Genomic DNA, 23,903 nt, shown 5'->3' on the forward strand with positions numbered 1-23,903 from the left:
TCCAGCCTCTTGGGCCCTGACCTCATCCCTAACCAAGACAATCCAAGTCCAAAACCACCAATGCTCTGAGACAAAAGCCCAATTCCCTCAGGGTTCCTGCTCTAGCCCCTCAGGCCACAGTTCCACCACCAGACAGGGGTGCAATTACCATCAAGTATGGGAAAAACCCTGACTCACACTGGGCTCTGGCTCTAGCTCATCCAACTTTGGCCCTACCTCCCACCAAGGCAGTGGTCAGCAGCACATCCCAGGAGAAGACATGGCCCATGACTGCTTCAGATTCAACTCTCCCACCAATGCCACGGGGCACAAGCAGCCCGTATAGGGATGTTCCCACACACGGACACACCTTCAAGACCAGGATATGTAACTCTTTCCCCTAATTCCATTAAAACAGAGAAAATCAAACAAAATAATAAAATAATAAAGGTTAGAATGCAAATAGAGACAAAAAAATAGAAAAGATCAATGAAACTAAGAGCTGGTTTTTAAAAGATAAACAAAATTGACAAACCTTTAGCCAGACTCATCAAGGAAAAAAAAATGAGGTCTAAGTAAACAAAATTAGAAATGAAAGAGAAGAAATTACAACCAATATCACAGAAATGTAATCATAAGATAATACTATGAACAGGTACATGCTAACAAACTGGACAATCTAGAATAATTGGATAAATTTCTAGAAACATACAATCATCCAAGACTGAATAAAAAAGAAACAAAAAATATAAATAGACCAATTATTAATATTAAAATTGAATCAGTAATCAAAAAACTCCCAAAAAACCAAAGTCCACGACACAACAGCTTCACAGGGCAATTCTATCAAAAATTTAAAGAAGAGTTAATACCTATCCTTCTCAAACTATTCCAAAATATTGAACAGGAGGGAACACTTCCAAATTCATTCTATGAGGCCAGCATTACTCTGATACCAAAACCAGACAAAGACACTACTACTACAGAAAATTAGAGGCCAACATCCCTGATGAACACAGATGCAAAAATCTTCAATGAAATATTAGCAAACCAAATTCAATGATACATAAAAAGGATCATACTTCATGATCAAGTGGGATTTATTCCATGGATACAAAGATGGTTCAACAACCACAAGTCAATCACCGTGATACATCACATTAGCAAAACAAAGAATAAAAATTACACAATCATCTCAACAGATGCAGAAAAACTACTTGACAAAATCCAACATCGATTCATAATAAAAAAAATCTTGACCAAGTTGGTATAGAGGGAACATACTTCAACATAGTAAACACCATTTATGACAAACTCACAGCTAGCATTCTACTCAACAGTGGAAAGCTCAAAGCTTTTCCTCTGAGATTAGAAATAAGACAAGCACAACACTGTAAATCAACTATACTTCAATAAAATAAAAATAAAATTAAAAAGAAAGACAAAGATGCCCACTCTCAACACTTTTGCTCAACATAGTACTGGAAGTTCTAGCAACAGCAATCAGACTAGAAAAAAAAAAAAAAAGGCATCCAAATTGGAAGGAAAGAAGTAAGACTGTCACTATTTGCAAACGACATGATACTGTACTATTCAGAAAACCCTAAACACTTCACCAAAAAACTATTAGCACTAATAAATGAATTCAATAAAGTTGCAGGATATAAGAAAAATATACAGAAATCTGTTGCACTTCTATAGACTAATAATAAACTATCAGAAGGAGAAATCAAGGAAACAATCCCATTTACAATCATATCAAAAAGAATAAAATACCTAGGAATAAATTTAACCAAGGAGGTGAATGACTTGTACTTTGGAAACTATATGACACTGAAGAAAGAAATTAAAAATAATATAAATAAATGGAATGATATCCCATGTTCATGGATTGGAAAAATTATTGTTGAAATGTCCATACTGCCCAAAGCATTCTACAGATTTAATATAATCCCTACCAAAATACCCATTACATTTTTCACAGAACTAGAACAAATGATCCTAAAATTTGTATGGAACCACAAAAGACCCCAAGAAGCCAAAGCAATCTTGAGAAAAAAAGAACAAAGGTAAAAGTATCATACTTCCTGACTTCAGATTTTGCTACAGAAAAGCTACAGTTACCAAAACAGTATTGTACTGGCACAAAAACAGACACAAAGATCAATGGAACAGAAATAAACTGACACACATATGGTCAATTAATCTACAACAAAGGAGGCGAGAATATACAATAGGGAAAAGACAGTTTCTTCAATAAGTGGTGTTGGGAAAATTGGAGAGCTACATGTAAAAGAATGAAATTAGAACATTTTTTCACACCATATACAAAGATAAATTCAAAATGTATTAAAAACCAAAATGTAAGACCTGAAACCACAAAACTCCTAGAAGAAAACATAGGCAGTATGGTCTTTGACACTGGTCTTAGCAATATTTTCTTTGAATTTGTCTCCTCAAGCATGGAATACAAAAGTGAAAACAAACAAATTGGACCTAATCAAACTTAAAAGCTTTTACACAGTGAAGGAAACCATCAACAAGATGGAAAGGCAACTTAATGAATGGGAAAAGATATTTGCAAATGATGTAACTGATAAAGGGTTAATATCTAAAATAGATAAAGAACTCACACAACTAAATATCAAATAGAACAAACAATACAGTTAAAAAGTGGTCAGAGGATCTAAACAGGCATTTTTCCAAAGAAGACATACAGATGGACAATAGGCATATGAAAAAAACTCAACATCCCTAGTCATCAGGGAAATGCAAATCAAAACCATAATGAGATATCACCTCACACCTGTCAGAATGACTACCATCACAAAGATGAGAAATAACACATGTTGACAAGGATGACGAGAAAAGGAAACCCTCATGTACTGCTGGTGGGAATATAAATTGGTACAGCCACTATTGAAAATAGTATGTAGGTTCCTCAAAAAAAAAAAAACAGTGCTACCATACGATCCAGTAATTCCACTTCTGGGCATTTATCTGAAGAAAACAAAAACAATACTTCAAAAAGATATATGCATCCCAATGTTTACGGCAGCATTACTTACAACAGTCAAATATGGAAACAACAAAAATGTCCATCAATGGATAAAGAAAATGTGGTATATGTGTTTGTGTATGTGTATACACACACACACACACATGCACACACAATTGAGTGTCACTCAGCCATAAATAAGAATGAAATACTGCCATCTGTGACAACATGGATGGACCTGATGACATTATGCTAGTAAAATAAGTCAGAGAGAGAAAGATAAATACTGTACGTTTTCACTTACATGTGGAATCTAAAAAACAAAACAAACAAACAAATATAACAAAACAGTAACAGACTCACAGATACAGAGAACAGACTGGTGGTTGCCAAAAAGGAGAGGGATAAGAGGAGGCCTAAAATGGGTGAAAAGGATTAAGAAGTACAAACAACTAGGTATAAAATACATAAGTTACAAGGGCATAATGTACAGCATATGGAGTATAGTAAATATTTTATAACTATGTGAAGTATAATACATAAAAATATCAAATTACTATGTTTTACATATGGAATTAATAAAATATTGTAAGTTAACTATACTTTGAATAAAAAAAAGAAAAAAAAAGACATCCACAGACGAACATCTCTCTTAAACAAAGCATCAAAATCCTTGATAAAATATTAATAAGTAAAATTTAGCAATAGATTATCATATATAGGTAGAAAATACTGAGGGATCCACAAAAAGCAACTAAAAAGTGAGTTTAGCATAATACGTTTGCAGGATATAAAGTCAATATACAAATTCAACTCTATTTCTTTAGCCACAAGAAATTGTAATGGGTAACTTATTAAATATCAATTATAACAGCAGCAAAAATCATGAACAACTTAGGAATAAATTTAATACAATATGTATAAGATCTCTCCATTATAAACTAGAAAACACTACTGAAAGAATTGAGGAATACATAGTGGTGTGTATCTCAGGAATGAAAGATTGATATAGCATTCAAAAATCATTCAGTATAACTCAATATAGTAATATAAAACAGAACAAAAATGTAAAAAATATTTTGATATATGTGGAAAAATCATTTGATAAAATTCAACATCCATTCATAATGAAAACTTAGAAACTAAAAATGGAAGAAAACTTTTTCAATCTGATAAAAGGTATCTATGAAAAACCTTTAGCTAAACTTATACTCAGTGGTGTAAGATAACTGTTTTACCCTAAGATGGGGAACAGAATGTCTTCATTCTCACCTTTCTAGTCCACATTGTATTGATGGTCCAAGTCAGTACAGTATGACAAGAAAAAGAAATAAAAAACATACAGATTAGAAATCAACAAAACGACGAGATACATCTTCACACCCACTTAGGATGGCTATAATAAAAAATAAAAATAATGAAATAAACAGAAAATAAAGGTTGGTAAGGGTGTGGAGAAATTGGACCCACTGTACATTTATGGTGGGAATGTAAATGGTGCAGCCACTGTGGAAAATAGTTTTGTGGTTCCTCAATGAGTTAAACATTGAATTACCAACTGGCTTAAGAATTCTATTCCTGGGTGTATATCCAAAATAATAAAAAAACAGGTGTTTGAACAAAAACTTGTATAAAAATGTTCATAGCAACACTACTGAAAATAGTCAAAAGGTGGAAACAACTCAAATGTCCATCAACTTATAAATGTATAAACAATATGTGGTAGATCTCTATGATGAAATAATGTGCAGTCACAAAAAGGGGTAAAATACTGATACATGCTATAACATGGATAAACCTTGAAAACACTGTGCTGGGTGAAAGAAGCCAGACCAAAAGGCTGTATATTGTGTGATTTCATTTGTATTAAATATCCAGAATCAGTAAATCCATAGAGACAGGAAGCATATTAGTAATTGCCAGGGGTTCGGGGGAGGTGGAAATGGGCAGTGACTGCTTAATGAGCATGGGCTTTCCACATGGGGTGATGAGAATGTTCTGGAACTAGACAGTGATGATGGCTGCACAGCATTGTAAGTGTACTAGATAGCCGCAGTGGTAAATTTTATGTTATGTGTATTTTAGCATAATTTTAAAAAATAACAAAATAACTTTTCTATTTACAGACAACACAATATAAAGAAAATACTAAGAAATTCACCATAAAAACTGTTAAATTAATAAGCACAATTTCAGTATAGAATGTCAATATACAAATTTCTGTGTACCGCAATTCTGGAACAACAAACGATGGGAAAGTAAACATTTAAAAAATACCACTTAATATAGTACCAAAAAACCATGAACTACTTAGGTATAAACTTGACACAATATATACAAGACTTGTCCACTGAAAACTACAAAACACTATACAGAAAAATTAAAGACCTAATAAAACCAAGAAATATACCATGTTCATAGAATGGAAAGTTTGATATTTTTAAGATGTCAATTGCTTCCATATTAACCTATAGATTCAATACAACCCACTCAAAATCCCAGCAGGCTTATTTATAGAAATTGATAAATACATTGTAAAATTTATGTAAAAAATGCAAAATGACCTAAAACATCCTGAAAAGTTTTGCAACAGAATAAGAAATGTAGAAGACATACACTATCTGATTTTAACACTTATTAGATCAATGGAATAGAGTAAAAAAATAGATCTGTATATAAATTTAGTTAATTGTTTTTTGGTAAATATGCCAAGATAATGAGAAAAGATAGACTTTTCAATAATTGGTGCTGGAACAACTGAGTATCCATATTAAGTAAAAAAAATAATAATAACAAAAATAATAAAAATGCTTACCACACACATGAAAAACAAATCAAAATGGATCAGGATCCTAAAAGTAAAAGCCATAACCACAAAATGTCTAGAAGAAAACAGGAAAAAAATCTTTGAAACCTGGGGATAGGCAAAGTAGTCTCAGGACACAAAAACATTACCCATAAAGGAAAAAAATGATAAACTGGATTTCATCAAAATTAAAACCATCTACTCTTTGAAAGTCATCACTAAGAAAATGAAAACACAAACTGCAGACTGGAAGAAAATTTTTGCAAAACCTGTATCTGACAAGAACTTTTTAGCCAGAATATATAAAGAACTCTTACAACTAAATAAGAAGAAAATACAATTTAAAAACTGATTATAAAATTTCAACAGACATTTCACAAAAGAAGATATACTAATGTCTGATAATCACATGAAAAGAGGCATAACAGTCACTGGAAAAATGCAAATTCAAACTATAATGAGACAACATTATTTATTACAAGAGCTAAAATGGAAAAAAGAAAAGAAAAAAAAGGGAAAGAAAAAAGTAAAAAGAACTGGAAATATCAGTACAGACAAAGACATAGAGCAACTGAAACTCATACATTTTCAGCGGGAATGCAAAATGATATAGTCATTTTAGAAAACAGTTTGTCAGTTTCTTAAAAAGCTATGCCCATACTTATCATAAAACCAAGAAATCCCTAGTAGTAACCAAGAAAAATAAAAATATAGGTCCACATAAAGATTTGTAGCTCAAAACTGCAAACACCTAAAATGTCCATCAACAACTACAGCATCCATACAGTAGATAAACAACTGTGAAATGTATACAATGAAGTAATACTCAGTAATAAAAAGGAATGGACTACTGATATACGCAACAATATGAATCAATTTCAAAGACACTATGCTGAGCATAAAAAGCCAGACATAAAAGAATATATGCTCTATGATTACATACATAAGAAACTCTAGAAAAGACCAAATGTTGTTACCTCTTGACAATGGTGGTGGGTACACGAGTACATATACATTTGTCAAAGCTCACTGAAATGTGTATTTCATTACATATAAATTATACCCTTGGGCTTCCCTGGTGGTGCAGTGGTTAAGAATCCGCCTGCCATGCAGGGTACACGGGTTCAAGCCCTGGTCTGGGAGGATCCCACATGTCGCGGAGCAACTAAGCCCATGCGCCACAACTACTGAGCCTGTGCTCTAGAGCCCGCGAGCCACAACTACTGAGCCCGCGTGCCACAACTACTGAAGCCCGCGCACCTAGAGCCCTGCTCCGCAACGAGAAGCCACCACAATGAGAAGCCCACGTGCCGCAACGAAGAGTAGCCCCCGCTCACTGCAACTAGGGAAAGCCCATGCGCAGCAACGAAGACCCAATGCAGCCAAAAAAAAAAAAAGTATACCCTAATAAAACTAACCCTAAAAGTTAGCAGTGTAACTTTACCTAAATTTACTTTTTGAAGAACAGAATTAATCTTGTAAACATCAATACCTGTACACATTAGCCCCTTCCATTAGGAGCTGAGAGTTATGCAGATGAGTATAACTAATGAATTCTTTAAAAGGCTCTCATAGAGAATACAAAGTGGAATTGACAAATACAGCCTTCTTTACTTCACTATTAGATCCGAAATTTTTTCGGACTTTTCAAGGTTCTGTCTATCCATGAGCTAAATAAATAAATATTTCTACAATGGTACAAAGAATAGAATATTATGTCAAAATAAGTTAATGGTAATCAACCTATCAAGATTTATTGGGTCATTACTAGACACAGTGTTGACCATATAAAGGGAGTAAAGAAACTTATTTATATGCCAGGGACTGTGTTTTACCTTAACACGTATTATCTCATTTTACTATTTCATTGTGCATATTCCATTATTTCATTTAATCAGATAAAGTGATCATGATATTTAGTCACATAAGATTGATCACTATACTAAGAAACCACTATCTGTTATAAATTCTAGAGATGTTTTATGAACATTCTTATGAGAAAAAACATTGGAGTCATATATCTAGGTAGGTAAAGGAAATTTTACAATGTACCTATTCTTCTTATTTTTACCAGGTAACAAGCATTTGTACTGTGCTACTACAGCCCAGGCACTCTTTGAAAGGCTTTATTATTTTACAAATAAGGAAACTGAAACAAGAGAAAGTAGGTAACTTTTATGTAACTTGTCGAAGGTCACACAGTAAGTAGCAAAGGAAGGATTTCCATCCAGGCAGTCTGGCTTCAGAACTCAAGTCACTAAGCTTCCACTGTTACTTCCTATACCAAATCAATACTATCTTTTATAGGGCAATCATCTTTCTTACATAGCCTGAGTATGTTTTAAGGCATGATACTACTATTCTTCCAGAGGATTACAAAAAAAGCAAAACAAAACAAACAAAAACTGGAAGCATAACTTACTTTTACATTAACCAAAAACAATGTACTAACTTATACAGAAGAAAGGTAGGTTTAGAAAAAATTCCAGTTGATTCTGATATGCAGCTCCCAAACCAATCTCCCTGATTTGAGAACTATTAACATAAAGCAAGCACATATTTTTCTCTAAATATTTAAAAGTTAAAGCATTCTCTCATGCCAACAAAAAAGACAAAAATCAGTTACAGCAATTGATACTGGTGGAAGGAGCATAAAAGGCTGGGTTAAGAGTGTATAGTATTGTTTCCCTTTCTGAAAATTAGATATGGCAAACAAAGAAAACCAGGATAAACACAGAGGCCTCAGTTATAAATGAGACTGCCAACTACTTCAACTGTAATTCCACACACTGTCTTAGAAACATATATATATATGATATTCATGATACTTACTTCCAATTTAATTTTACAGGTAAAATAAGACATCAAACTATAAAGTCTACAGTCACTTAATTTTTTAAAAAATCACATAAATATACGTGATAAAACAAGTTTTAATGGATGTATTTTAAGATAAATGATTAAACGAAGCAACCTCATTTGAGGAATTTAAAGGCTTTAAAGTAGTGGCGTCAGGTTATCTCCTTGGGAAAAAATAAACTGAAAATTAGAAAAACTATATTATTAGGATTTTTAAAACCTTACTAGACAGCTTTTTGTGTTTCAAGTTTATCATGTGGGCAAAGGAGGAAGTGAAGGAAGAGAAGTAACTAACAGCCAGTTTCACTTAATACTGTCAGAAAAATGTTGACAAAATATTTTGTAAATGAAATCTTTTGTTCAAGCAGTAGGGGGAGCTAACGCATTGTTATTGATATTGCTTTTTCTTTAAGGGTAGAGAATGTTTTCAGTTACTGTGTACAAAGAGAACTTCTTTAATTTTAAAATTACAAACTGTATGCATTATCTTCTTATCATTTAATGACTGTTAAGAGTTTTAATTGAACAGAACAGGTTAAATGTAAAAAGGTGACATAATATTATTATATAATTTTTGAAAAATGTTCAACACTAACACATTTCCAATATTACTAATAACATTCCCTTAGCTAACACATTAAAAGTTAGCCAACTATATTATTTAAGTAATATAGTTTATTTAAATATTTGCAGCTATCAGCTATAAACACTACAGGGGAAAAGATCAGGTAATAAAAATGTCATTTAGATTAACATTATTTAATTAAATGTTTAAAGGGTTATAAATATAAACGAACCGAATCCTATTGGACTGCCTGGTTTTACTATTTGTAGGTTGAGAACATACTTCAAGGGTGAAAATTTTTTTCACTCAAAAGTCAGAATGAATAAAAGAGAAACTGAAAGCGTCATTTAAAGGCAGACCATTCCCTACATCTATTCTTGCTACCTTTCTAATTTCATGCTTTCAAAATTGCCAAAATAATTTTTAAAAAATTCAATGGTCATGTCACTCCTTTTCACTGACTTTCCAGCTTTTAGGAAATAGGTCCAAGTCCTTAATTTGTCTTGCAAGACCATAAATGATCTAACCAACACCCATCTTTCTAGCCTCAAATCTGGCCAAACTGTCTCTCAATCTCTGCCCTCCAATCATAGAAATCTTCTAGTTCCATGGAGATACATCACATTCTTTCCACCACAGGGCCTTTGAATATGCTGGTCCCAAAGCTTGGAAGGTCCTCTGTCTTGTACTGTCCTGGCTACTCATCCACCGTATCTCTACACAAGTCGTTTCCTCAGAAAAGCCTCCCGCTTACAACAACAATCTTATGTCTATGGCCTATCTTTATGGCTCCCTATACGTTTCCTTTTTTTCCACTTACACAGCTGATAATTTAATATTTATGATTGAACACTATCCTGAAAGTTTCACAAGGACAGAACACTTCTCTTCTGCTCTTCACTGAATTTCCAGTGCCTGTCATATCTTAGTTGATCTGAGCTGGCATAACAAAATACCACAGACTGGGTGGCTTAAACAACAGACATTTATTCTTCACAATCCTGGAGGCTGGAAGCCTATGATCAAAGTGCCAGCATGTTCAGGTACTGGTGAGAGCTCTCCTCTTAATTTGCAGATAGCTGCCTTCTTGCTGTATCCTCACATGGTAGAGAGAGAAAGAGATCTCTCTCTCCCTTCTTCTTACTGGATTAAGGTCCCATCCTTATAACCTGATTTAACCTTAGAAACCTCCTAAAGACCTATCTCCAGATACAGTCACTTCGGTGGTTAGGACTCACAGCTACAATGAACATTGACCAATGATTTCCTCTTTGCTAAAACCAAAGCATACTTTTAATTCTCATTCAGAGTCTCTACATTTGGCCATGCAGTTTGTATGCCATTTCTGTACAAATCTGGGGGCACCTTTCACAGATTAGCACCCTCTAGAATTATGCAGTGTACAATCTGCACATTAAAGGCAGTATCTGGTCTTCTATGTCTCGCTACAACGTTCAATATTACTAATGAATCCCTCCTTCTGGAAGATATTCATCCCTTGACTTCCATAACACCGTATCCTGATTTTCAATCCTATCTTTCTTACTACTCTTTTTTTCCTACTTTGTGATTTTTTTTTCCTGTCCATCCCTTAAATGTTCCTAGGCCCTCTTCTTTCTCACTCCAGTCACACTCTGCATGGTGATCTCATCTACTTTCCACAGCTTGACTCACCACTTAAATGCTGATGACTCCCAAATCCACACTTTTAGTTCAGATCTCTACTCTGAATCCCATATCCATAGAACCAGCAGCCTTCCAGAAATCTCTTTTTAAATGTCCTTTTAGGCCACATAAACTTGACGTGCCCCAAACTGTGTCAAAACGGACTAAGAAGTGAAAGCGGAGGACACCACCTCTGCCCACCCCGCCAGACTTCACAAACGGAGACCAATTTTGTTATTTTCTGGTTTTACTGTTTTCATTGTTATTTTTTGCTTTTGGTTTTGGTTCTGGCCCACATTTCATGTATCTCAGGCCTGAAGGTAGAGTAGGAGTCCCCTTTTGTCCCTGTGGACATTGTAGACTGTCTCAAAATTCCATTCTAAATTCCCAGTCACATGCCTTACCATATGCCAGTGGCTGGAAAACTAAAGCTCAAATGTCCCAGATTCCCTTACAGCTCAAGTTCCACACATGACCTAGCTTTCCCCAAGCTGATACACTGTTCAATATTATGAAAGCAGAAGTGATGAGTATATTTGTGCTGTTTCTTCTAGCAAGCTTGGTTTTGAAGATACTTAGATAGTCTGCGGCAAAAGTTAGTGATTCCAATGTCCAGTTCCTAGTTTTGTGTGGACTAAGAGGCAGCGTGTGAGACTTCCATTTCCTGGCATTGGTAAGGGCTAAACAAGTGTGGTTCTGGAGCCAACAGCTGTGGATGCTATTTCCTCATGTTCTTCTGAGGGCCATTTCACACCTGCATGGGGTGAGGAAGACAGGAGACAAAGTCCAGGGTTTGCTCAGGGTCGGGGGACTATAAGAGGGAACTCCTACATAAAGCTGGGTTATAATATCAGTATAAGGGTGAATGAGAAATAAACCTGTTGCTCAGAAGGACAAAGAAGGAAAGTTGCCTATCTCAACTTTGGTATTCAGTAGAAGGAAAGGAAAAAAATCTTCTCCTCAGGGTACTGAAGAATTTCTTAAACAAAAAGTACAGAACATAAAGGAGATGATTAATAAATTTATCTACATTATTTTACAAATTCTGTTCATCAAAAGATACCACAAAGAGTGAAATACAAGTTATATAAACTGGCAAAAGAAATTTGCAATACAATAACCAACAAATAATTAGTATTCAGAGTACATAAAGAGCTTCCAAAAATCAAAGCTACATAATAGAAAAACAGGCAAGGAAAAAAAGACATTTCACAGAAAACACAAACAGCCTTAAACAATGAAAAGATGTTAAATGTTGGCAAAGATGTGGAATCACAGCAATGTTTAACTGCGGCTCATGGGACTGTCATTTGAAAACAACTTAGCATTGCCCAGTAAAGGTGAAGAATCACATATCCTGCAACATACAACTCCATTTCCAGTAATATACTCCTGCCTATGGTTGTCAAGATATGGACAAGTAGCATGGCTTGTAAGAGCAAAACAACTAGATTTAACTCAATGGTAGAGTGAATTATAAATTGTGATATATTAATACACTGGAATACTACACAAAAGTGAAAAACTGGAGCTGCACTACATGCTGATATTAAGTAAAAGCAGCAACCAGAAGAATACCCACCTATGTTGTGATTCCATTTACAGAAAGTAGAAAAACAAAACACTTCCAGAAACAAGAAAAACACTTATTTTATACACAGATACATTTTAAATTATATTGTTAAATAGGTAATAAATTAAGATGATTTGATAGGTGATAAATTTAGCATTCTTTCAGCATAGCATCTGATAAATTACTTTTAGATTCCAATATTTTATTTTATTGTTTCCTTTAATTAAAACAGATGCTTCTAAGTTCATCTTTAATATTTATATCAAATGTATGTATTTATAAATGTAAAATATGTTTGTATAGTTCAAAGAAATACATAAAGAGAAGCAAATACCAATACACCCACCACCCAGCTTAATAAGTACAACATTACCACTACTTTAGAAGCCCCCTCAGGATCCCTCTCTAATTGTATACTCCTCCTTCCCCCTAGACTTAACAATGATATTGAATTATTCCTCAAGCAGGTTTTTAACAGGTTTTATATATGTATGTTTTATTTTATATGCATATAATATATATACCTTTATATACATTATTTTATATAAATATAAAAATATTTAAATAATATATTTATGTAAATATCCATTTTATATCTATTATTTTTAATAAATATATTTTTATTTTATAAGTTAGGTTCAATAATTATATATATATTTTATTATGTATATACATAAACATTTTATTTTATATATAAAACTATAGTTACAGAAAGCAAATCAGTGGTTGCCCAAGGCTGGGCTTGGAAACAGGGCAAATGGGCCTAAGGAAACTTTCTGAGGTAAGAGAAAGATTTTAAAACTGTTATCATTGAATTGTATTCTTACAATAAATAAATTTTATGGTTTACAAATTATACTTAAAAATCTGTAAAAAAAAAAAAAAATACATACATAGATTTCACAATCTCCTTTGGGAAACCTCTGTGACTAGCCCAGGCAACATTTGCTTACATTCCTCTGTTACAGTACTTATCAAATCAGGCTACACTGCTTGGCCTATTTTCAACTAGAGTTTAAAGCTCCTAGAGGACCAGAATGTTTTTTCAATCCTGTATCACTCTCTTCTACAACCTATCCCATTACAACCTAGAGCAGTGTTTGAACTTCTCTTGCTTATTGAGAAGGTGTGACATTACATAATACCCTGATGGAGGAGCAAAGGCAGTAAAGAGAGTGTGGGGTGAGGTGCACAAGCTCAGGACCCTCACTGTCAGGTTCAACTGTAACTGCACTGCTGGTAAAAGTGTAATCTGAGGCAATTTATTTAATCTTCTGTGCCTCAGTTCCCTTATCTATAAAATTGAGACGATAGATTATCTCCTTCAAGATAATCTATCCTTCTATCCTTATACTATAAGGAATAAATAATATAAAGCATTCAAAACAATGCCTAACTAACAAGCATAAAAAAAGGTACTGGACATCATTATCACTAGGAAAAAGCAAATTAAAACTATAATGATATACCACTATACATCTACCAGAATGTCTAAAATTACAAAGTCTGAAAATACCACCTGTAGACAAAAGGTGTAGAGCAACTGGAATTCTCATCACTGCTGCTGGAAGTGAACATTCACTTTGGAAAACTACTAGCAGTTTCTAAAAAACTTAAAATACACCTACTCTATGACCCCCCCAAATTCATTCCTATGTATATATCAAAAAGAAATAACAAAACACAAACACATAAAGTCTTTTACAAGAATACTGATAGCAGTTTTATTCATAACCCAAAACTAGAAATTCAAATGTCCATCAGCAGAAAAAATTGATAAATTTTGGTATATTCATAAATGGCATACTACTCAGGAAAGAGGAAGCAAACTACATAACACAAAACATAAATGAGCCTTTAAAACATTATGCTGAGCAAATAAGTCATGTGCAAAAGCGTATATGCTATATGATTCCATTAGAATGAAGGTCAGGAACAGGCCAAACTAGTCTCCGGTGATAGACTTCAATATAGTGGTTGTCTTGTGAGAGGGGAGTATTGCCTGGAAAAGTGCAAAACAACTTTCTGGGGTGATGAAAATATTGTATATCTTGATCTAACTCGTAGCAGGGCTGAAAAAAATTTATCAAGCTGTATACATTTTTTTTTTTACTTTATAAATTACACCCAATAAAATACTCAGCATGAAAAGACTTTTTCCTCCAATTAAAATGTTTTTTCAGTTTTTAAAAGATGTTAAAAAAAAAAAAGTATCTGCCATGTCGTAAGTATGCAGTCAAAGTCTTCCACTATTATCAGTTCAAGCTGGCTAATCTGTTAGAGTGGATAGGAAATAATCATGATCAAATGTGGCTGAGGAAAAAATTAAACAAAACAAACAGTCTCTCAAAGAAGGGGAAGAAAACAATTACATCCACTCTCTCTGCTGAATTGAGAATTTCCTGTAAAGTGCATGGATTACTATCTAGTTTGGACCTCTTTGATATTGCCTCTTGCATATTGCTCTTAGAGAAGTTTAGGGATTTTATCTGTTTTTTTAAAAACATTTACTTTTACCAGGACAACCAATTAAATGCTTTTAAATATTATTCAGGTTTTTCTATTGACTTTTAAATTATACATGAACTTTCCCTTTTAGGCCCATACTGAATACTATATATATAATATGTATATGTATATATATATGTTTATATATATGTATATGTTTTTATATACATATAAAAATAGGTTTTCTATTTTTTACTATGATCTTGAATTTAATTGTGTGGTGATGACTAAGTTCACTCATGGTGGGGATAAAATAAACATGGACTATTATCTTCAACCTATGTTTATGATCCTGCACTTAAAACTTTAAGGTCATGTTAATGTCAGCAGCTAGAGGTAAACTTAATTGTAACTGTGGAAGATGGGATGCCTTTCGAATACCACTTTGAAATGCTTTCAGTGGATCACGTAAAATAAGGTAAAAGCTAAGTCAGGTGCAGAGGGATATGTGTGCATGTGTAGGTGTGCCCCCAGCATTCCTATACTAGGAAATTATTTGATGATTATACAGTTAGCAATACTCACCTTAGTCACTTGATGCTCAAGACATTCCATGAAACAACCAGAACCTGCTATGCATTTTCTACATTTCCAACAACGAAGAATACTTATTTCTTCTTGATTATGATTTTTAGTTATCAATTCTTTACTTCTCTTCATCTGTGGGAAAAGTAATGCATTTTTAGAATGTTAAACCGTGTCAGATTAAACTTGATTTTCTAAACCCTTTGAACAGCATTAGCTACATGAGGACCAGAAAGAAGAGAATTATCATTTATTGAGGTACCTACTAGTCTTAGGCTAGGGGTGCTCTATAAACTATATCCAGGATTAATTCTGATAATGATGTATTATATTAGTGACTACCAGCTTATTTTATTTTTGCAGAACATTTTGTCTATTTCTTTCCATCTGTTCTCACTCAAAGTGGTAAAAGGTAAGAACAGTTAAATAAGTTACTCCAGTAACTTTAAAAGTCATAACAAAGAACTATAAATATGCTTACAAATAGGATGCTTTGAATAGCCACAGCATTAAATTTTAAATATAACAGGATTTATTGAGTTGTAGTTAATTCTGTGAAAATTAGAAGTAATTACTTCACACGGGTCAGAATGGCCATCATTCTGGAGAAAAGGGAACCCTCTTGCACTGTTGGTGGGAATGTAAATTGATACAACCACTATGGAGAACAGTATGGAAGTTCCATACTGTATGGAGAACAGTATGGAAGTTCCTTAAGAAACTAAAAATAGAACTACCATATGACCCAGCAATCCTACTACTGGGCATATACCCAGAGAAGACCATAATTCAAAAAGACATATGCACCCCAATTTCATTGCAGTACTATTCACAATAGGCAGGACATGGAAGCAACCTAAATGTCCATCAACAGAGGAATGGATAAGGAAGATGTGTACATATGCACAATCGAATATTACTCAGCCATTAAAAGAAATGAAATCAGGTCATTTGTAGAGACGTGGATGGACCTAGAGACTGTCATACAGAGTGAAGTAAGTCAGAAAGAGAAAAACAAATATCGTTTACTAACGCATATATGTGGAATCTAAAAAAATGGTATAGATGATCTTATTTGCAAAGCAGAAATACAGACACAGACGTGGAGAACGAACGTATGAACACCAAGGGGTAAAGGGGGGTGGGATGAATTGGGAGATGGGGATTGACATATATACACTATTGATACTATGTATAAAATAGATAACTAATGAGAACCTACTGTATAGCACAGGGAACTCTACTCAATGCTCTGTGATGACCTAAATGGGAAGGAAATCCAAAAAAGAGGGGATATATGTATACGTATAGCTGACTCGCTTTGCTGTACAGTAGAAACTAACACAACATTGTAAAGCAACTGTACTCCAATAAAAAAAAAATTACTTCAAATTAATGGGAAAAATCCTGTATCCTAAATGCATTAATTTCTCTTGTATATTATATTCAGTGGAACAGTTAACTATACTACATCTTGTGCTATGTGCAAAGACTTAGATAATAACCCTACCAATTTTTTAGTCTATTTTTATACTTGAGATTTTATGTCAGTATTGTGATTCAGACCAATTTGGGAAAACAGTTTCATACTAATAAGGATTCCAAAATAGGTGCAGTGTATTTAATAACCTGCCTGGTAACTACTCATTATAAAGAAAAGAAATGTTATTTTATTAAGCTGTCCACAAGGGCCTGCCTAGCTCCCTGGCCACATTTCCTCATTTGTTAGATCTTTAATATTTCATTTATTCAACAAACATTTACTGAGAGCTAACCATATGCCACACAATGAGTCAAACTCTGGGGGCACAAAGATGAGTAAAACTTATTTTCCGTCACAGACCTCACTATGCTATAGATCAATAGTTTTCTACCCTAGCTCATAGAATAACTTGAGAAGTTTTACAAAATAGTGATGCCTAGGCCAGGCCCCACTCTTAGAAATTTTGACTTATTCTGAAATGGGGAGGGAGTTAGGAATGGGTACTTTTTATTAAAAAGTTCCCCAGGTGATTCTATAGTGTGGTCAGGGTGAGGACAGGCTGTGTTAATACACAAACAATTAATTAAGATGTAACAGCTGAAGGGACAAGAGAGGGAACATAGATGGACTTCAACCAAATTTAAAGGAAGGATTTGAAGACTTCTGCCTGGAAGGGCACAGCATGCCCCTCTTGCAACCTATCTAGCTCTGTCTGACCTTCAGGTGCTAGGCAGCAGTTCAGTCTCCACTGACATCTTCAGAACCCATCCTTAGCCCAGTTGCCACTCTACTTGAGTTTTGTCCTCAATGATCATCAATAATATCTTAATTTGCAAGTATTCTGACCTCCCCCTGCTTTCATCATTGTTGATGCTCCCCTCCTTAGCTTCATTAGCACTCCTTTCATCTCTCAGTCATCTTCCTAGTATCTTCTATCCTCATCTCCCTTTTAAACACCAATGGTTCTCAACCAGGGATGGGGATTGCAGGGAGGGATCACATCGGAATCAACAAGGGAGAAACTCCATATCCGCCTATGTTCTTCCCTTCCCTGAGATCCATACACACCTCCCCACTTCTCCCCTCCCCTCAGGGCTGTTCCATGCCCTCTTGGAGTGCAAGCACGTAGTTAGAAAAAGCCCTATTGGTGATTCTAATAAGTTTTCACTGAGAATCACTGAGAATTATACTCTGTGTGACAACTCTTTTATGGCAATGATTTTTAAATCTATACATCTAGTTTGATCTTATTCCAAAGCTCTAAGACCAATATTTTCAAATTCTGAATGTCAAATGCTATCTCTACATGCATCTCCTTTAGGGCCTTTGTACTGGCTGTTCGCTCTGTCTACCCTGTACGGTAGCCACTTGTTAGATGTGTTATTAAGCGCTTGAAATGTGGCTAATCTGAACTGAGATGCACAGTAAGGGTAAAATATACACTGAATTTTGAATACTGTGTAGAAAAAAAGAATGTTAAATATCTTAATAGTTTTCATATTTATTTCATGTTGAAATCAAATTTTTAATATACTGAGTTAAATAAAACATATTGTAAAAATTAATTTCACGTTTCTTTTTACTTTTTGAATGTGGCTACTGTAAATTTTTAAATTACATATCTGGCTTGTATTATACTCCTACTGGACAGCACCTGTCTAGACCTCCTCGCCCCAGGTCTTTGCATGGTTGGCTCTCTTCTCATCATTCAGAGGTCAGCTCACATTCATGTCCTCATAGGTATGGTATAAGAAGCACCTGGGGAGTTTATTTAAACGTATGTCACAGGGCCGCAGTCCCAGGAATTCTAATTCAATGTTTCTAGGGTGGGATTCTGCATATTTAACAAGCAACTAGGTGATTCTGTAACAGGTGATCTGAAGATCACACTCTGAGGGACAGAATACAGTCTAAGCTCCATTTGCAACAACATGGATAGACCTGGAGAGTATTAAGCTTAGTGGAATAGGTCAGACAGAGAAAGACAAATATGCTACCACTTATATGCGGAATCTAAAAGATAAAACAGATAAATGTATATAACAAAATAGAAACAGATTCACAGGTATAGAGAACAAACTAGTGGTTACCAGTGTGGAGAGGGAAAAGGAGAGGGACAAGATAGGGGTATGGGATTAAGAGCTATGAACCACTATGTATAAAACAGATAAGCAACAAGGGTATGTTGTACAGCACAGGGAAATATGGCCATTATTTTATAATCACTTTAAATAAAGTATAATCTGTAAAAATACTGAATCACTATGTTGTACACCTGAAACTAATATAACATTGTAAATCAACTATACTTCAATAAAAAAACATACAGTCTAAGCTTCTTAAGATGTCAAAAAAGGTCCTTTAGGTAGCACAAGGGATTCTTGCGATGGAACCGTTCTGTATCTGATTGTGGTGTTGCTCACATGAATCTACACATGTGATAAAATCACATATAACTAAATACACACACACATGAGTACATGTAACTGGTAAAATCTGAATAAAGTAGATTGGTTGAAGGGTATACAGGATTGCTCCATGAATCTATAATTCACAATTCACAATTGAATCTACAACTATTTCAAAGGAGATGGAAGAGGGAAGAGATATGGGAACATATGTATATGTATAACTGATTCACTTTGTTATAAAGCAGAAACTAACACACCATTGTAAAGCAATTATACTCCAATAAAGATGTTAAAAAATAAATAAATAAATAAAATGCAAAAACAAAAAACTTTTACCGCATACATTAAAGACTCAAAATTTTAAAAAGTCATAATATTTTTTACCACTTAACTGTCCTGACATACTTGTATAATCCTCTATATTTTTTCATTATATTTTTAGCTGCATACGGTTTGATTGCCTCTTCATATGACAACTTTGCAGTGTTTTCTACAAAGAGAATAAAAAGATCATTTAATCTTTCCTCTTTAAAAAACAAAAAGGCCCTTTACACTTTTAAAATCCAACTCCTAACTAGCTCTCAAGTCTTGGTGTCCCCTCCATGAACACACCACACCAATACTATGCAGATCTTTGTGCATTTCCCTAAAAATACCTTTTTCTGCTTTCCCACTTTCAAATCTGCTGTTCTCTCTTCCTGTAATATCACTTCCTTTTCCTTTGACTTATTTAAGAAATACTTTTCATCCTTTAAGGCTGAGCTCAAAATTTTCTTTTACCGATGCTCCCCAGAAAACTACACTTCCTCCCTCTTCTGTGTTCCCATGGAACTTTGCATGTACCTCTACAGTAGCACTAGTCAAGTTGTAGTGCACTTATATGTGTCTATGTGTCCTATTAATTTAATGGTGAGGTCCTAAAAAGCACCATGTTCTATTCAAAGCTGCATTTTTACAATCAAATATTGTACCTGGCACCAAAATGACAGTCAACAAGTGTTCGCTGAAATCAAATCAACGAGATCTGGCAGCTCAACTTACAAAAATTCTTTTTCCCATACCAATTATTAAGTATGCCTGCCTAACCAGCGGGGCAAACCAAATAGAAGTCCTTTAGCAAGGGATGTGAGGAGCCCAAAGGAAGAAATAAAGCTGTGTTTATACATATCTGAACTTGAAAGGAGAACTGGAGACTACACTACAGTGATATATTTATAGGACATCTGAGGTGGCTTCTTTCAGAGAATTTATGCTAAAAGAAGACGTCAAACATGGTAAATGAACCTATTAACAAAATGGTAGTCTTTGAACTGATTTGAATACAGCCTGGTTGTCAGACGCTAACTCAAATCCATCCCTAACTACAGCTCCCTAGACACTAGTATGGGTTCTAGAAAAGAAGAAGCTGTATAAGTAAACACCTGAAAATTCTGTTTTTTGTTGGGGTCTAAACAATTTTGAGCAGATACACCAAATGGCTTTAACACTCTGAGGACCTGGGGGCAGCAACTAGAGAACTAGCATAGCAAACAGAGGAGTGACCTTGGGAAACAGTAAAACAACATGAAAATGAACTTACTGCTGAACACATATGAATGTCTCACAATGCTCGGAAATACTTGGAAGGATTCTGCAGAGAGTGCTGGGTTCTGAGCCAACAAATGCGAATAACAAACTATAAAATTCTGGTATTACTGTTCATAGGACTGTGGTGCAACTTACAGACTGATAAGGTCTAAGAAATTCAGGTATAGTAGTCTGCTTTTCTTCCAAATCCTGTTCCTCACCTCTTACTCCAGTTCTCATCAGATCAGATACATGTGTTTTTCTAAAATGGGGTGCTCCCTTGGGCCCTAGTTCTTCCCACCTATGTCACAGTCTTTGTTATGGTAACGTTCTTGGCTCCTGCCAAAGCTTGGTCTCTCGGACCAAGCTAGCTGCTAACATCTGCTTGATTTTCTCCATATTGCCCGCTCATAGATTTCCTCTTGCCATACTTCACTACTTATCCTGATATTCCTGTCACTTTCTAGTATTTCCTCAACACAGTGGGCATATGTAAAGTAACGTTTGGCTGAGTTATGCATATCTCTCAAATATTGACCTATTTCATTACAAAATATCAAAAAAGTCACATTTGTTAACATTACCACCAACCTCAGCCAAAACTTAATTATCGGGCAGTAGTTAAGCTCATAGCAGTGGATACAAGTTTTTCAAAGTGCTAATTTTTGTTTAAAATTCAAATTTTATCACTTGCAACAAATATCACCAAATATCCATGTCTGAATAACCATAGTTTGTCATTCAAGTAAAAATGGTGTGCTGTGGAAAGGTGGATAGTTCAGCTCTCAACTAAAACAACTGAACAAGGGCTTTTCTTCAAGACTACCCACCATCAGCATTCAGTGTACTACAGAAGTGCTTTATGCATTCTTCCCATTTTTTTTCACATGGAATATTAAAAATATATGTATTGAAGAGTAAAGATTTAATAAAGTCAATATTATTTACTGCTTCAATAAACCGGTTTTTTTAAAAAATAAATTTATATTTATTTATTTATTTATTTTTGGCTGCGTTGGGTCTTCGTTGCTGCGTGCGGGCTTTCTCTAGTTGCGGCGAGGGCTACCCTTGGTTGTGGCGTGCGGGCTTCTCATTGCAGTGGCTTCTCTTGTTCTGGAGCACAGGCTCTAGGCTTGCGGGCTCTAGAGCGCAGGCTCAGTAGTTGTGGCACATGGGCTTAGCTGCTCTGCGGCATGTAGGATCTTCCTGGACCAGGGCTCGAACCCGTGGCCTCTGCATTGGCCGGCGGATTCTTAACCGCTGTGTCACCAGGGAAGCCCAGGGTTTTTTTTTAACTGCATGTGTACGGCAGTGAAGAATAAAATGGCTACTAATACTGTTTGTCACCACTGCCTTGATTCTGCTAAAGGACCAGAAGTTTTACTCTATTGCTTTTCCATAATTAATGAAAATGTTAACAGAGCAGAAAAGGCAAATAACATCTTAGTATTACCAAGAATAGTTTGACCTGACTCTCTGTGGTCCACCAGGGGATGTGGGCCACATTTTGAGAACTGCTACTTCAGTTCAGCAAAACAGCTGTCCCAAAAATGTTGCCTATGAAAATCTTATTTTCCACCAATATCCTTTAAAATATCTAAGAAGGATAGGTGGGTCCCCATGGAGAAATATATTTATAACAAAGTTTATAACAATTTATGAAATTTTCTATAAAGTCAACTACTGGAATTATAATCTACACAAAGACGTTTCATTCCTTCATCTGCCTTTTGCTACTTACAAGTTTTTTATGGTAAAAATCAGCATTTGGCACAGGTCAAATTCTACACTCCTGGGTCTCCAAGGTTTGCTCACCTTCTTTTTATTCACGGATTTAAACTTGAGATGAAGTGGACAAAATATAAACTACTAAAATTTATCTAAAATTAGAAAATAAGAATAAACCAAAAAGACTTTAAAAATTGAAATAGACCTCAAATATCTTCTCCAAAACTCACAAAAAATAGGGGGGGGGGGGTGGTCCAGGCAAAAATGATCTAACTGGCAAATTTTTCCAACTCTTTAAGAAATGGATAATCTTTGTAACTTATATAATTGTGGTGGCCAGAAAATATAAAAGGAAGATGAGCTCTGCAAATAAAACATAACCTTGACACACTAACTAGACAAGGAGATATAAAACTAGACAAAGAGAGTATAAGAAAATTACATACCAATCTATTTATGAACACAGATGATAAAATCCTAAATAAAATATTAGTCATGGAATCCATCAGTGATGTAAAAGAATAATACATTTTACCCAAACAAGACTATTTTCAGGAATTCAAGGATGATTCAAAATGAAAAAAAAAGGCCTATATATTTTACAAACTGTAAGATTAAAAGAAAAATAACACAGGACCACCTCGGAAGATGCAAAATAAAACTTTTGGTAAAGTTCAACATTTAGTCATGATAAAAAGACAGCAATACTTAGCATCCTAGAAACAGAAGGAAATTTCATTAACCTGATAAAGAAAGGGCTTACTGAAAACCTTAGCAATTATAACACCTGATGGTAAAACATTAAAAGCATTCCATGAAAATTAGGAAGAAAACAGAGACAATGATGCTATTTTTCATATTATTCAGCTTTAAAACACAATAGAAGAAAAGTAAATAAGAGGTATAAGGATTGGGAAGATTTAGCAAGTGAAAAAGAAAGTAAGTGCCTGTGACACCATTTTTCTTTTTTGGGCTGCAGATGTTTCCACCTTCTTAGAACTACATTGCTCATTTCTAACGTACTATTAGTTTCTCAGTCTGGGCACTCATTATATAGGTGTGCTCACTTTGTGAAAATTCATCAAGCTGTATGCTTGTGATATGTTTATGTTTCCATATGTATCTTATTTCATCAACATAATCCCATACTTGCCTCTGTTTGAGAAGAGTGGGTAAAGAATTCTCAATATGGAGCAATGTCTACAGTAACAATTTTCATCATCTGGTCCTGGTTACA

General features: G+C 34.6%; 1 protein-coding gene across 8 annotated transcripts in view; it reads right to left on the bottom strand.

The window, feature by feature from the left end:
- Window positions 1–23,903, bottom strand: part of RNF180 (ring finger protein 180) — a 302,738-nt gene that overhangs the window by 255,977 nt on the left and 22,858 nt on the right. For 5 of the 8 annotated variants that reach the window (XR_014262246.1, XR_014262247.1, XM_082457249.1 and 2 more), the window contains exon 2: window positions 15,479–15,613. Coding sequence is in view for 6 of the 8 variants with exons in the window: in XM_082457249.1 (XP_082313375.1) it covers window positions 15,479–15,613 (135 nt within the window). In the remaining 2 variants the exon portion in view is untranslated. Of the gene's footprint in view, window positions 1–15,478; window positions 15,614–19,756; window positions 19,863–23,903 lie in introns of all 8 variants that reach the window. The other 3 variants (XM_082457253.1, XM_082457251.1, XM_082457252.1) reach the window with 3 other exon arrangements.

This window comes from Balaenoptera physalus, assembly GCF_965194825.1.
Source record: "Balaenoptera physalus genome assembly, chromosome: 3".
Lineage (NCBI taxonomy): Eukaryota > Metazoa > Chordata > Mammalia > Artiodactyla > Balaenopteridae > Balaenoptera > Balaenoptera physalus.